At 35.5% G+C, this 15,375-nt stretch overlaps 1 protein-coding gene across 3 annotated transcripts in view; it reads right to left on the minus strand.

Moving 5' to 3' along the window:
* Positions 1 to 3,887: 3,887 nt before the first annotated feature.
* The window catches only part of ZNF385D (zinc finger protein 385D), a 912,123-nt gene continuing 900,635 nt past the window's right edge, over positions 3,888 to 15,375 (minus strand). For all 3 annotated transcript variants that reach the window (XM_010335636.3, XM_003924917.2, XM_074405719.1), the window contains one exon: positions 3,888 to 12,464. In XM_010335636.3, the coding sequence (XP_010333938.2) occupies positions 12,231 to 12,464 (234 nt within the window). In that variant the 3' untranslated portion in view covers positions 3,888 to 12,230. The remainder of the gene's footprint in view (positions 12,465 to 15,375) is intronic.

Here is a 15,375-nt window from a genome sequence, read left to right on the forward strand (position 1 = left end):
TTTTTAGGAAAAAAAAAAAAAAAAGGAACAAATATGGTTTTCAGGACTCTATTTTGCTTGCCTGCCCTCAAATTTCAACAATAGAAATGGTGGCTTTATAATGCTGGTTTCATTCACAAACTAGCAAAGTATTAAGATAGCAAATGTCTCCTTAAATGGAAGGGTACAAATTGAGTATAAGTTCTCTAGGAAACGTGAGATAAACCGAACGTTGTTGGGTGTATTTGTGTCTCCCAAAAACATAGGTCAAAGTTCTACCTGTAGAAGAACCTGAGAATGTGACTTTATTTAGAAATAGGGTCTTTGCAGGTGTAATTAGTTAAGATGAGGTCACACTTGGGTAGGATGAATCCTAAATCCAATCTGACTGGTGTCATAAAAAAAAAGAGAAGAGACAACCATGCAGTGAAACAAAGGACATGAAGACACATAGGAATAAGTCCAATGAATGACAAAGGCAGCAATTGGAGTGCATATCTACAAGCCACAGACTGCCAAGGATTGCCAGCAACCACCAGAAGAGTGAGACACAGAAAAATCTTCCTCTGATCCTGTAAGAAAACAATCAATCCTACTAATCCTTTGATTTTGGACTTCTTACCTCTAGAACTGTGGGAGATTAAAGTTTTTGTTGTTTCAAGCCAACAAAGTTTATGACAATTTGTTTCAGAAACCCAAGGAAACTACTATACCTGCATATGCAATGGCAGTGAGTTAGCATAAAATAGGCTTTCCTAAATAAATCTGGCAAAGCCGCACCTGTACCAAGCATCCCTGGCGACTGTGGCCCTGTCGCTCCTACCTCTTACCTAAAACGAATCCAGAGGAAAAGAAACAGTGACCAACATACACCTCGTGTTCTACCAGCCTGTATAGCATTTTGCTACCCTTAAGTTCTGCATCTTTGGCTAAATAAATCACAAACTTTCAGAGGGCATGTTTATCTAGTCTTTTCCATCATAACTTAACCCACCTGAAATGCTTTGACACTCTAGAAAATAATTCTAATTAATGAATAAAACATGATAAACTTATAATTAGCTTTTCAAGGTGAAGGTGAGCTCTTTAATAGGAGGGTAATTCAGTAATGTTCTAATTGTTTCCCCAGCATCAGACCTTACCTGACACTTCATTTTTGCTTCAGCGTAACAATTCCAAGCCTATGTTTAGAAAGCCCATGAACAACTTCTTACGACTTAGCCAGAAATTGTTTGTAATGCTTGGGTTACACACTTTGAGAAATGTGAAGTTGTATGTTACTGGACGTTCCAAATCCAGCAGTGGCAAGGGCTTTCTGGCTTGGAATACTCAACCAAAACTTATGAACAGTCCTATTTTTTATTTCTAAGCAAAACAATATGAAAGAGACTTTGCTATTAGATAATTAGTGATTTCAAAACTGTTAGGGTCAATTGGGTCAGTTTATTGTGTAAGCAGATGAAAAGGATAGCTATTTAGCATGCCATGGATAATTCTACGTTTTCAATGCAGTTCCTAAATGTGGGGAAAATGGGGGTTATTTTGAAAGTTGATAAAACACTTTTGTATGGATTTTTTTTCAAACTTATGATCTTACAGTTCACACGTATTGGCAGAGAGTGTCAGTGGCCCTCTAAAGAATCAGAATGTATTCCACAAATGTATTTCTAAATTTTCTTCATGTCTAACTTAAAGAGATAATTAAATAGTTAAGAACTTGTTTTCATGTGAAAAATGTTTGGTCTTTTCCCTAAGGTCCAATTTCTGCTATTAGCAAAAGCCAAACCTTCTTGTAGAGAAATACAAAGAAAATGACAGAATTTGTTTCTTGATACAGTCACCCACTGCCTAAACCAAATCGAATCTTTCCTAGGTGTCAACTCTAAGGCATCCCACATACACTCAAGTCATTAATTTGTCACAGGTCATATTCTGGTAGAGAAAACCTTTATTGAAGGGTTGTTTGTAAAAAATCTCCTCTTACTGAAAATGCCTATCCAAAATAATAATAAAAACATTACAGGAGAAACCCACTGAGAGAGAAGGCAGAGGGATGGAGAAGACCCTGAAGACTAGCTAGCAAAAGAGTGTATGTGGTGGCTAAGGACCAATAAGCCATGCTGGGGGTTGCAAGCCAAACCAATTACAGGGACTGGCAAAGAAGCAAGGACTGGGGCCTCCAAGCACAGACTGCAGAAAGTTGTGAAATTCTGTTTAGTCCAAAAGGGTCAGCCACAGTTCATTTAGCTAGTTCTGCTGCTAATAATTGCCTAGTGGAAACGTGGTACCAGGGCTTTCAGATTCTTTTTTTTTTTTTTTTTTTTTTTTTTACTTTTCAAGGAAAAACAGAAATTCTCATTTTATTTTACTTGATTTTATTTTAGAAGCAATGTTTATTTTTTCCTTAGGCATATAATCCTTTCAGTGGCTTTGATGTTTACTACTGTTTTTGCCACAAAGTCTATTCATTAAGTCTCCCGTTAGAGTTATGTTTATTTGGGCATTTTAAGGTTGTTTTTATAATGTAACATCATGTCTAACTCTTTTATTCTTCCACTTCTCCTTTTTCTTCCCATCTTTTTAGTACTATTATTTCTCCTTGCGTGTGTGTGTGTGTGTGTGTGTGTTAAGATGAAATATAAAGATGCCAGCCTTAGAATACCAGTAGAGAAAGTTCCAGGTACTTGCTGATACATTCCTTCCTTTCTAGTAAAGTAAGTTTTGAACACACGAACTAGATTTCTTTTAGAAATAAGGTGTGTCATCCATACATAGCTCTCCCCTGGGATGGAGAATTGGTATCAACACCAGAAATGTGTTTTGAAATAACATGGAAGAAAGGGCGCTGGCTTTGTAAAAAGGTGAACCTGGAATCTGACCACATAGGAGTCAGGAAATTTGTGGAGTCTACAATCTCTGGGGCTCTGGTGTCCAAAAAATTTTACAGTTTCAGATTGATGTGAACATGTAGCATTAGGCAGAATATTCCTTCCCACTTTCCACCTTATAATGTATACAAGGAGTACAGTTGTGTTGCATCATTATTACATCAAAAGTTCCAACTTTTATTATACACTTATGTAAGATTCACCTTGATTTAAATGTGGTTCTGGTAATAAATGATAGGCATAGAAAAATGCTGCTGCTATCTTTCATATTCATCTGCTCTGAGTTGATATATAATTAAAGCTATTACTTAATGTGCCTGATAAATTATTTTGACCTGTCTATATAGACTAAAATAATTTAGCAATGATAATTCTCAATTTGGCAGCAAGTATATACTGTATGGGTAATAATTTTTTTTACAATCATTTTTGCTGAATAGTCATGGCTTTGAATTTCAATATGATGCCCTTTCATTTTTGTTAAGTATTCGTGGTATATTCAGAGAGAGTTGAAGAAAATCTTTGTTGGTGCACATCCTTTGTGTCTCCTGTTGTTCTTGAACATGAATGAGAACTTATTGCAACACCACATTTTCTTTCCATGTGTTGATGTTAACATGCTTTTATGGGCTTATAGAATTTTAAATGTAGATAAATGATTTTTCCAAAGGTTCAAGTTTGGATCTTCTCTATCCACCAGGCTTTATCAGTCTTTAGTAGTACATAGAAAATAAATTATAGAAATTCTCATTTTAAAAACACTTTTTTCAAAGATATTTGGGAACTAGCCAAAAAATTTTTAAAAAATTTCTGCCCTATGGAAACATAGACTATCATCTTGCAATCTCTTGTCTTCACTAAAATTTTATTTTAGCAAAGGCCAACCACAAGGATTCAAAGTTATGGGTAACGTGATTTTTTTGCCTTGTATTTAACTGAAATGCTCTAAGTGGCCAGTTAAAGTATGAGAATGCTTACCTTGTTTAGCAAGGGAGAAAGAAGGTCACGGAACAAGCATCATTCAGAACTGAATGAAAATAAAATTTTTTACTTTTTTTCTTTAATCAACACATTTCTTTCGATAAATAGTCATGGGACATGTGTTCTGTGAGTCACTACAATTCTTACTTGGCACTTGGAACAGTTGCGTTATATAGGTTTATCATAACTCTCGAACCGGCGAATATTACAAACAGTAGAACATACCGAATACATAATTTGTCCTAATATTCCTCTTCCTTAGAGCCTTCAAACTTAAACCAAGATGAAAAAGATTTCCCCAAATTGAATACATTGCCTATGGATTATCTACGGAAGAGAGGAAAATAAGCAATCATTCTGATTCCACAAACCAAGTGAAGAATAAGGACATAAACCAATTTCCTGATACCACCGGCAATGTTACATTTACTTGGACAGTTTTGATATTGTCAAAGAGAGAGGAGATAGTGGCTAAGGATGATCCTAGAGTTGCTAAAGGAACCAGAGAGCGTTCATCACATAAAAATATCACTAGTGTCTTTCCTTTATTGAAACTGAAAGGTTCATCTTAAAGAATTCCTGATAAAAATAAATATTAATATATTCACAGCTGCAAGTTTAACTTAGTACAGTACCACAGACAAGATAAACTGTGCTATATTTTACATTTCTGAGTCAATAATATTGAAAGAAGCTTCATTTTCTAGTGGGGGAAATTATTGGCTTATGGGAGATTTTATCATGTCATATAGGGTGAGAAATTGATGTTTGGAGAGATGTTATCACATGACTTAAAGCAGAAGACTGACAAAAACAAACTGTGTGAATTGCCTTAATTATTATTATTACATTTTTCAAGAAAAAAATAATACTTTACTGGTATAATAGTTCTTTGGGTTTTTAATAAAACAAATATAACAATAACATATAGAATCATCATTCAGCTATCATAATGTAAAACAAAATAAAATTCCATCTCAAGTTTCCAAGCCCACCTGGGGATACGTAGAACCTCTGATGAAAGGTTTATTCAGTATGATTTGACAAGATGTAAAAAGCAAATTTGTTTACTGAACACATGGGCCAATAAGCTGACACAAATTAGCATTCTGAGCATTTTGGCTTCTGGTGCTCAAGTCAGACTTCCAGATATACAGATAAAGATGGAACAGGCAAGTTTGACACCATGGCGACATCACTGTGGCTGACCGATGATTCAGAATTTCACATCGATGTGACTAGTGTTTATACTCAAGTCAGCGCTTTGTCCCCCAGCTTTGTTAGTTTTTGTGAAATCAAATTGACCATGTCAACTGTACCTCCCTCCAATGCTTGTAGAAATGCTCTTTCAAATGAGGTATTCTTGTTAGCAGGTAAAACCTTATGTGATCCTTTGCCGAAAGATTGATATTAGACAAAACTCTAGTTATATTTTTTAGGTCATAAGAATATGAGAGGAGAAAAATCACATGAATATTTTTCCTTTTTTTTTTTTGCAGGGCAAATCATAGTCTATTTTTAATTTCAAAAGAATGCTCATGTTTGCGAACATTAATGCCAAAGTTTTTAATAAATTTGGTTATCAAAAGAATATTGCCTTCGACTTATAGTCACTAAATGCATGTGGATTAATTATTTTTAGATCTCTAAAGTTCAACTTGGCTCATGTTAGTAAATAGACAGACTTATCAATTTATTTGACACAGTCTGTTTGTAGTTCTATTGTAAAGAATAACCATTTAAAAATAGCCAAACATCCAGTTTTTGTGAGAGCTGAATATTTCATGGCACATTGGATAATATTAAATTTTCCTCAACTAACCACTCTTAGGAGTCAATTTAAAATTTATTGTAAAATTCCAGTGAATTAAATATTATGAGAAGAAATTATTGACTAAAGTTAAGTAAGGAGACCTTAGTTGAAACTGACATAAGATTTCAGCTGATGAAATAAATGAAAGTAACTATGAAAAAAAAATTCCCCAAATAAACAATGTTCTTTGCATATACCTCCATGTGCAGATTTAAAAATGTATTTTTAAAAACACTCCAACCTTTTTTCAGGATAAACAGACAGCCAATATAGCTAAGGATGATGTAGCTTTGGCATCAGGTCAGTTCCATTTTAAATATTTAGTAATATAAACACTGTAACTATAATTCACATTTTAAAACAATTTTATTGAAATTTATAGAAATATGGCTTAGATTTTGGATCTATTTTGAGTAGCAAATGACTTGCTTTTGCTAAATTCAGCTTTTTTTAGAAGCACATTTCTGTAATCAGTCATTATCCCTATTTTTATCAGAGAGAATCATCAAAATGTCAAGTGAATTGGCCCAGTTTCCTCATAGTTGATTGGTAGTGAAGCCGACAGCCGGGCTCACTGTTCTGTGGTGCTCGATCTTGTGCCCAGATCCCTTGGCCACAAGGCTTTTTCTCCAACATCCAGTACTTCCACATATTTTTCTATAATTCATTTAAAAACCAGATGCCATCAAACAGAATTCTTCTTACTATTTGATAAAAGTTAAACTTTCCAGTACCTCACAAACTTAATTTCTTTTTCATCTCTACTAATGTTAGCATAACGTCATGAGAGAAATAAAGCATCTCATGAAGGGTCTTTATCCAATATTAGTTGCCCCTAGCCCTAGCATCCCATACTGGAATTATGCAATAATGTGTATTAACTTGGGTTGACAAACGTCTAATAGAACCCACATTATTATTTTGGCTAATAAAATTCAACACACTTTCAGTATAGCTTCAAAACTCTCTGACATCATCGTTTCTCAATAGATTTATGTTGAACAATCCTATTACTGAGAGACTTTCAAAATAATAGTTGTTATACTGGCAAAAATACAATCTGGGCTTCCAATTAAGGCTCACTCTGCTAATTTTCCTTAATGTTGTTATACCATGTCCTGCAGACTACTTGGATTTGAGGAAGATTTTATAAGGGTTTGATTTCTATACTCAAAGTCAGTAGCTGATGTGAAATGAGACAATTCCATTACCCAACTCAAACTGTTAGCATAATAACCTTGCTAGAGAGCATAGTACCTTACCATTATGTCTACTTCCCAACCCCTCCAATGCCCTAAAATAATTAAGATTCCCAGGTGTGAAATTGGAGTTCCTTTTCCTAAAGTAAAACCAACCTAATCATTGAGAATAAAATGATTTTACCATGACTTTGTGAAAGGATGACAGGTACTAAGACTCCTATTTTTACAATTCTGTATGTGCATGTGTGTATATATAAGCATTAACCTTAGAACACGTCACCGTACTATTCCTTATTTTTAATTATACTTCTTTCCTCACAAAGCATTTTAGCCCTACCTTTAAAAATTGCCTTTAGAGATGAGTTGCCAGTCTTGAAAATAACATGACCCCATTCTCTGCTGTCTTAGTTAACCAAAATTTAAGTTACTCTACCAAATCATACCTATTAATAATCAGATTTTACTTTGTTTGACAAATACACTTTAGCAGTTTCTACAGTCAACTTAGGCACCAAGGAAGGATGAGTTTCCATCACTGAGATAAGGAAAGAGAAGACTCTAAAACTGAAGGTAATGTTCAGTCTTTTGACATCTGAACAATGATGACCCAACCAGAGAATTCTTTAAACTCTGTGACTCTTCATGACCTAAGTGAACTTCTAATAGAATAACACATAAGATATTTTTTCAGAGCAGAACCTGCCTTTCATCACCATTCACATTCTGGTAAGCTGTAAGTCCATTCTTGGCAGTAACAACCTTTGGGCCACATGAGCATGACATGTCAACATATCCATCCTTCACTGAACACCCTGATACCACTCTCAGAAATACTATGTAGACAATGGAGACCTGCTATAGAAATGATCCATTTCATTTCCTGATAATAGCTGCTCTAGTTACTAAGTTACTGAAGCATACTGGACAAAAACACAAGAGATGCGCCAGAGATAAATCTCCCCATTTAGGAAAAAAAATAAAAATAGAAAACAGCAAAAGTTAGGTAAAACTTTCCCTTTTCAGACTCAGTTTAAATAATTTTTGTAACAGTGATAGGAATGCCTAACTGATATACTTGTCTGTGGAAGAATTGGTCTTAATAAGATGACCATGCAAACTAAGGACAGAATTAGTTATGGCTTAGTCGGGATCCCTTCCCATTGAAGAGAGAAAGAGCAACAAAATAAATAAGGATGATGTGTTTAAATTGTTGTTCCCTTCCACACCCCCACTGCCAACTTTCTATTGACCTTTTCAGGGTTGGTTTTGTTCAGAATTTATTACATTCTCGACTGGGAAAATAGAAATAGCATATTTTATGTGATGTTGGCATAAGTGGAGTCATAATAAGTGAGTACTAAGTGAATTAGCAACTACTCCAATATTAGTTGGTGAAATGTACATTCTGGTTGAGCAGATGAATGACCTACCAATGTGGTTTACATTCAGGACGGAAAGGAATACAGAATATTTTTCTGGACACATGCAAGTATGTGAGTAGCTGTATTGGTCACTCAAATAAAGAATTTTTATTCCTGAGAGGATAAAAGCAGTGCTCCTCTAGTGCTGATATATTAAATCAGCTTAGCTGTTAATCACGGTCATCTATTTTACCAAAGAAGAAATTAAGGGCAAGGCATGAGTTGACTAAATTACCCTGTTGGTCAGGGACAAAGTCTGCAGTAGGCTCTGGCTTCTTTAAGGCTCCTCATTGCTTTCCCCACCACTTTATTCTGTTTTTGGGTGCACACATAGTTATTAATACAATGTCATCCATGCTTATGTATAGAAAGGTAATTTTCTATATCAATTCAGATTTAAATAAGGAGGCCTACATACCACCTTAGTTATCTTTTAGATTTGTGATCTGATTTCTTCAGAACAATTGAAACATTACATAGGTACAAAGACAAAGATATTAACTTAAAATTTAATTGTAATAAGTGATATTTAATGCTCATGTCTACTATGTGTTGGTTTGTGCCTTAGAAACTCAAATAGGCACAGCCACTTTGATTCCATTTTGAAACTTCTGCTGTCTTTTCATTGTTAAGTCTTTTATGATCTGCAATTTTCAAATACATGTAAACACTATTTTTGCTAACTAGTTTCTTGGCAATAAAATATGTAGGACCTTTAGAAAAAAAACAAATTTCATCTCTGATGATAATGGCAGTGAATTACTGCAATAGATCAGGTGAAGCCCAATAGTACCTAAAGATAGAAATCCTTTCAAATGAGGCAGTAGTGATATAAATTGCAAAAAGCCAACTATGTTTGCTTATGTGAATAAAACAAGTATTCTTCAAAGTTTAGGTCCAGTGAGAGGAGCAATTTATCATGTGTAATCGCCTGTTTTCTCATGAGAGAAATATAGTACCTCCCCAGTGACTGTTTCCCATTTGTCTGGATGATCTGGTTGAGGTGCAACAATGCTTTTTCCAGAGGCATTTGGCTCCTGCAATGCATTTATATTTGTTTCAAATGAATCAGAGCTGCTTTCTCCATCACTTTCCTTGCCGTGGGTGTGATGCATGGAAGGGATGTATAACCATAAAGTCAGACCACCCTCAGGGATTTTCACAGCACACTGCTGACCAATCTAAATTGTGGATCTTTATTCATGAAAAAAGTTCCCTAAGGGGAAATATACAGCTTTATGGCAGCCTGAACTATAATGGATGTTAATCTGGTGTTGATAAATATATGGAGTGTGGGGAAACAACTCACAGAGAATCCACTATAAGTTCTGTGGTTAGGCTTCATCCTTTATTAGGTAGTGAGTAAAAGACAACTGATGCTTACAACTCCAATTTAAAAGACCATTTAAACAAAAATGGTTCCATAGCGAAGTGAGGCAGAAGGGATCCGGGTATTTCTGAGTTTCCTCATATGGCTGATGGAGAAAATATGGCTGATTTGTTTGTTCCCAGCAAATCATTAAAGTTAGTAATGCCTTGTGATCCAGGACCCTGTGTATCCCACAGGCCCTGATTTCTAATGGACTGGCTCATTCATTCACTTTCGTGAAAATGGGAAAGAACAGCAAAAGCACAATTTAGTGAGATTGCATTAATTAACACTAAGTTCTCTAACAGAAAGCGAGGCTCTATCTGTTGTAAAGGTTGTTGGATAGGGATTCAGGATGACTATGGAAAATCAATATATTTGACATAGCAGAAAAGACAAACTAAAGTTCAAAACAGTTAGAAGCCGGTTCAGAGCCCCAAACAACAAACTTGCCTGCAACTATCCACCTGGCTGAACTAGCAGGGTCTGTAGGTGAGAAAGAAAACACTCACTAAAACCAGAGAATAGAGATGCTGGTAATGTCTTCCTTCTTCCTTCCTTCCTTCCTTCCTTCCTTCTTCCTTCTTCCTTTGGTTTTTTTTTTTGTTGTTGGTTGTTTAACAAAAGATACATAAAGCCAAATGCTTTAAAGATTGATTTATATGACAAATGTCTATAGCTAGATGGTAGAGAAGAACTCCAAAAACCATGTTTAATGTTGAGCACCAAGCACGCTATGGGTGTTTCTTAAATATAAAATGATAAATGCCAAATACCTATGTCTCAAATGGTTTCCACTTGATTCTTTATTCCTCTCCAAGGGTTACAACACTTTGAGAGCAGTTTCAGGAAGGCCACACCCAGTCCTTCCCTATATTTTTAAATAATCTTTACAAAACCTTTTCAAAAATAGTTTTTTTTTTATTTAAACCTAAATCATGTATGTTTGGCCATTATTTTAAGTTTGAATGTCATTGTTCCTATTAACGCAACAGACTGACTGCATCAAATCCCAACATATTGATAGGTATATGTTAGCTTTCTATGGGAAAAAGTAAATAGCCTTTATCACAAATTAAAGGCACAGCTATTTTTATGCCATTTGTTACCAATTAAATGATAACATGTAACATCGGATGGTTATATAATTATTTTATATAGATTTTCTTTTTATAAGTTATTCTCTTAATCTTTCTAACATATATACAATATACATATATTTATATATACCCCTGATAAATCTTGTTTTAAAGGTAAAACATCAACTTCTTTCAGCCTGATGGTGAATATCAAAGGCTGTCAGTATTTCACAGCTCCACTGGAGAAATAATTGTTAAGTGGAACTTACCAGTATTTTTTAACACTATGTCACTGGTGTGCAATTAACCAAGATTCATATTTCCTGTTGTTATTAAGATTTAAATATATATTAATTGTTTATATCATGTCAGCAGGAAATCTAAAAAAACAAGAAAAACTGATAAAAATAGCTAATGCTTAATTCTACCATCATACTTAAAGCAGAAACCTTTGCCTAAGAAACAACCCTATTGGTGTGATAGGGGATACTGCAGAGATGCAATGTTCTCTCTCTTTATTGGATATGTACTAACATGAAAGATCTTGACTTTGCATTATCATTCTAGATTATAATCCTTCACCCTTGAAACAGAAGAGTTGTACTGATTTCTTTCTTAACACCCATGATGCATGGGTTTATTTGTTTTCAGATGTAGATTCATTATAAATACTTCCCTGTTTCCAGCAATATATCTTCAGGGTGGGAAGTTAGTACTTTGTAAGAAATTACCTTTATTAATGCCTCCCCCATCTCTAAGCTCAGCTCTATTATATCTTTAAACTATATAGGAGGGGAGAATGCTGACCAGGGAGACCTCCATGACACCATCTGATGTATGTTTGTTTTTTGACTGCTTATTGGTATGAAATAGTTGTTCATTCTACCTTTGCAATTCTTTAAAACCTAGTGGCATAGATTGAGACACAGCACTATTGTTTTACAAGACATCTACTGTATCTACTTTTGTTGGGGTAAATACCCAGTAATTGCTGTCATAGCAAGAGGACCAGCATGGGTAGTACTATTCACAGTGTTGCTTTTGTTTTGTTTGTTTGTTTGTTTTTTGTTTTTTTCCTTTTTTGTATTATTTTAATCTACAGAGTAAATTATTGTATATACATTGGAACCAGTTAATGCCCTTAGACAATGTACAGTTGTTTCATAAAGCAGAAAAGACAATGCAGAGGGAAATAGTGCCCAAAAGCACAGTCACAGAGGCTTCAGAAGTTCTAGATACCACTACAAATCAATGCTGGAGATCACTTCTAAAACAATCAACGTTCAAGAGGAATGCTTTAATTTGGAGAAAATATCACTCCCTCCCTCCCCCCACCCCCCACTCCCTTTTTTGTAACCTTTTCAATTCACTATCAAAAGTCCTGGCTCTTCAGATATACTTTAAACTATAAATAAACACTGCATAGTTCTCTTTTGTTTTGTTTTGTTTTGTTTGTTTTTTGTAAAATTATTGCAGTACAATTACTCCTATTTGGAATTTAGTAAGGAGCAAACAGCACAGGAGTATGGGCGGTTCGAATGGGTCCAGGAGCTGGCCGCAGGAGTGCTGGAGGAAGCGCCGAAGTCTGGAACAGTGCTGCTGCTGGAGCAGTTCGAAGACTGAAGGGGGAGCTCACTGCCACCGCTGCTGCAGCTGCTGCAGCTGCTAGAGGATTTGGTAGAATTCGTGGAGCCAATGGCTTTGAAGGTTCTTTTGAAAATACTAATTTTACCTGCAAGGGAGAAAAAATATTGTAAAAGAACAACAGTTTTGGAATTTGAACTTAAAACCCAAAATGGTAGGGAGCTTTTAAAATATAGCAGTAAACAACTATAATGAAAAAAGCTCCACCCTTGTGAACTGATAGCAAAGAAAATGGGAAGCATAGAACATTTTCCCTTTGGAAGAGTTGGAAGATACTTGAAAATGGCCAACCAAGTATACTGAAAATTTCTTCTGAAAAGTACTCAGCAACCTTATTTTATTTTATGTTTGTCGAAAATTACACTTTAAAAGTATTCATCATGAGAAAATATAGAATTTTTTGATCACCCTTTACATATACATTAACGGTTAAAGAGCATATATTTTTAAAGAGATTTTTAATGCTGTCAAATGCCATTCATCTATCCAAGTGTGTAACCTGGGTTACATAGAGAATGTTGTTTCCAATTGCATGAGGTACTATTCAAAAGAAATAAAAACAACACAACTCCGCATTCAATAAAGAAGTAAAAAAAGACAAAACAAAACTTGTCTTTCCTAAATTTTGACAAGTTCCACTTTTTTTGTGTGTAAATAGTAACCACATATTCTCAATCCTTCTCTACAAAACCTAATAATATCAATAGTATACCTGTTCTCCCTGAGAGAATGTTCCCATTTGTGGGGTCGTTAACATAGTGATAGCTAAGAAGGAGGGTTTGTATACTAATAGCAACACAATTTTGACTAGACTGTTTATTTAAGAACCATTCACTTGCTTGTCAAAATCTGCATCTATGCTGGACAGAGATAGCATTCAGGGTTATGACTAGTGGTGCTGAATTATAACCACTGTGAAGAATTCTTCACCTCCTAATTGCAGCTAAAATTTTATCTTTATAGAAGAGTAAAATAAATTCACTTTTTATACATTTATTTTAAATTCAAGGGTACATATACATGTTTGTTATATAAGTAAACTTGGGTCATGGGGGTTTGTTGTACAGATTATTTCATCCCCCAAAATTGAGAAGAAACTTCTCCTTAACTTATCCTATGAGGCCAGCATCATTCTGATACCAAAACCTGGCAGAGACACAACAAAAAAGAAAACTTCAGGCCAGTATTCTTGATGAACATCGATGCAAAACTCAGCAAGATGCTGGCAAACCAAATCCAGCAGCACATCAAAAAACTTGTCCACCGGCCGGGCGCGGTGGCTCAAGCCTGTAATCCCAGCACTTTGGGAGGCCGAGGCGGGTGGATCACGAGGTCAAGAGATCGAGACCATCTTGGTCAACATGGTGAAACCCCGTCTCTACTAAAAACACAAAAAATTAGCTGGGCATGGTGGCGCGTGCCTGTAATCCCAGCTACTCAGGAGGATGAGGCAGGAGAATTGCCTGAACCCAGGAGGCGGAGGTTGCGGTGAGCCGAGATCGCGCCATTGCACTCCAGCCTGGGTAACAAGAGCAAAACTCCGTCTCAAAACAAAAACAAACAAACAAAAAAAACTTGTCCACCACAAAGAACTAGGCTTTATCTCTGGGATGAGAGGTTGGTTCGACATACACAAATCAGTAAATGTGATTCATCACATAGACAGAACTAAAGACAAAAAATACAAGATTATCTCAATGGATGCAGAAAAGGCTTTCAATAAAATTCAACACCTCTTCATGATAAAGCTCTCAATAAACTAGGTATTGAGGGAACATATCTCAAAATAATAAGAGCTATGTATGACAAACCCACAGCCAACATCATACTAAATGGGAAAAAGCTGAAAGCATTACCCTTGAAAATTGACACAGGACAAGGTACCCTCTCTCACCACTTCCATTCAACATAGTATTGAAAGTCCTGGCCAGGAAAATCGGGCAAGAGAAGAGCATAAAGGGCTTCCAGATAGGAAAGAGGAGGTCAAACTATCCCTGTTGGCAGACAAAATGATCTTATAACTGGAAAAATCCACAGTCTTGGCCCAAAAGATCCTGAAGCTCATAAACAACTTCAGCAAAGTTTCAGGATAAAAAATTAAAATTACTTCATTTGAACAAAAATGGGCAATGTTACTAAACAAACAGGTCAGCTTGTACGGGGGTCTCATAATAGATAATTGCAGTTTTCTTTTAGTTATGTTTTCATGTGTTGGCTGCACACAACAGCACCAAATAGTAATAAGATCTACTTTGAATAAATGTTTAAAATGCACAGTTCAGCTTATAGTATAGATCAGTTGTTCTTACATGTTCATCAGTATTAATCTACAATATTAGGAGGTTTCACAGATTTCCTCTAAAGTCCTACGAAAATGTCCAGGTCAGGACATTATAATAGTATACTTACTAATATAAAAAGCTTATTTGTAGTCACGGGGAGAGGAAATTCCTACAAAATATTTCCTTGGGCTTTATGGAGTGTCCTTGAATGAGTAATTAAATAAAATAACCTACATCTTTGAGACTGTTATTCAAAATCCAAAATTGTTGAGGGTACAACAATACCAATACTTTGCTCTTAAACATATTAAAAAGATCTACAAGAATTTGTTTTTTGCTGACCTTCTTTCCAAAATACCTACGTAAGTCAAGACCAGATTTCATGGGATTGCTTACTTGACTTAAAAGAGTTGGCTAATGAGAACACATGGACACAGGGAGGGGAATATCACACACCGGGGCTTGTTAGGGGAGAGGGTGTTGGGGGCTAGAGAGGAGGGAAATAGGAGGTGGGGGGATAGGGGAGGGAGAGCATTAGGAGAAATAGCTAATGTAGATGACAGGGTGATCGATGTGGCAAACCACCATGACACGTGTATACCTATGTAACAAACCTGCATGTTCTGCACATGTACCTCAGAACTTAAACTATAATTTAAAAAAAAAAAAGAGAGAGTTTGGCTTTTCTCTTTTCCCTATGACCTATGATAAACCTGA

Source organism: Saimiri boliviensis, chromosome 9 (assembly GCF_048565385.1).
Source record: "Saimiri boliviensis isolate mSaiBol1 chromosome 9, mSaiBol1.pri, whole genome shotgun sequence".
In the NCBI taxonomy this organism is placed as follows: Eukaryota; Metazoa; Chordata; class Mammalia; order Primates; family Cebidae; genus Saimiri; species Saimiri boliviensis.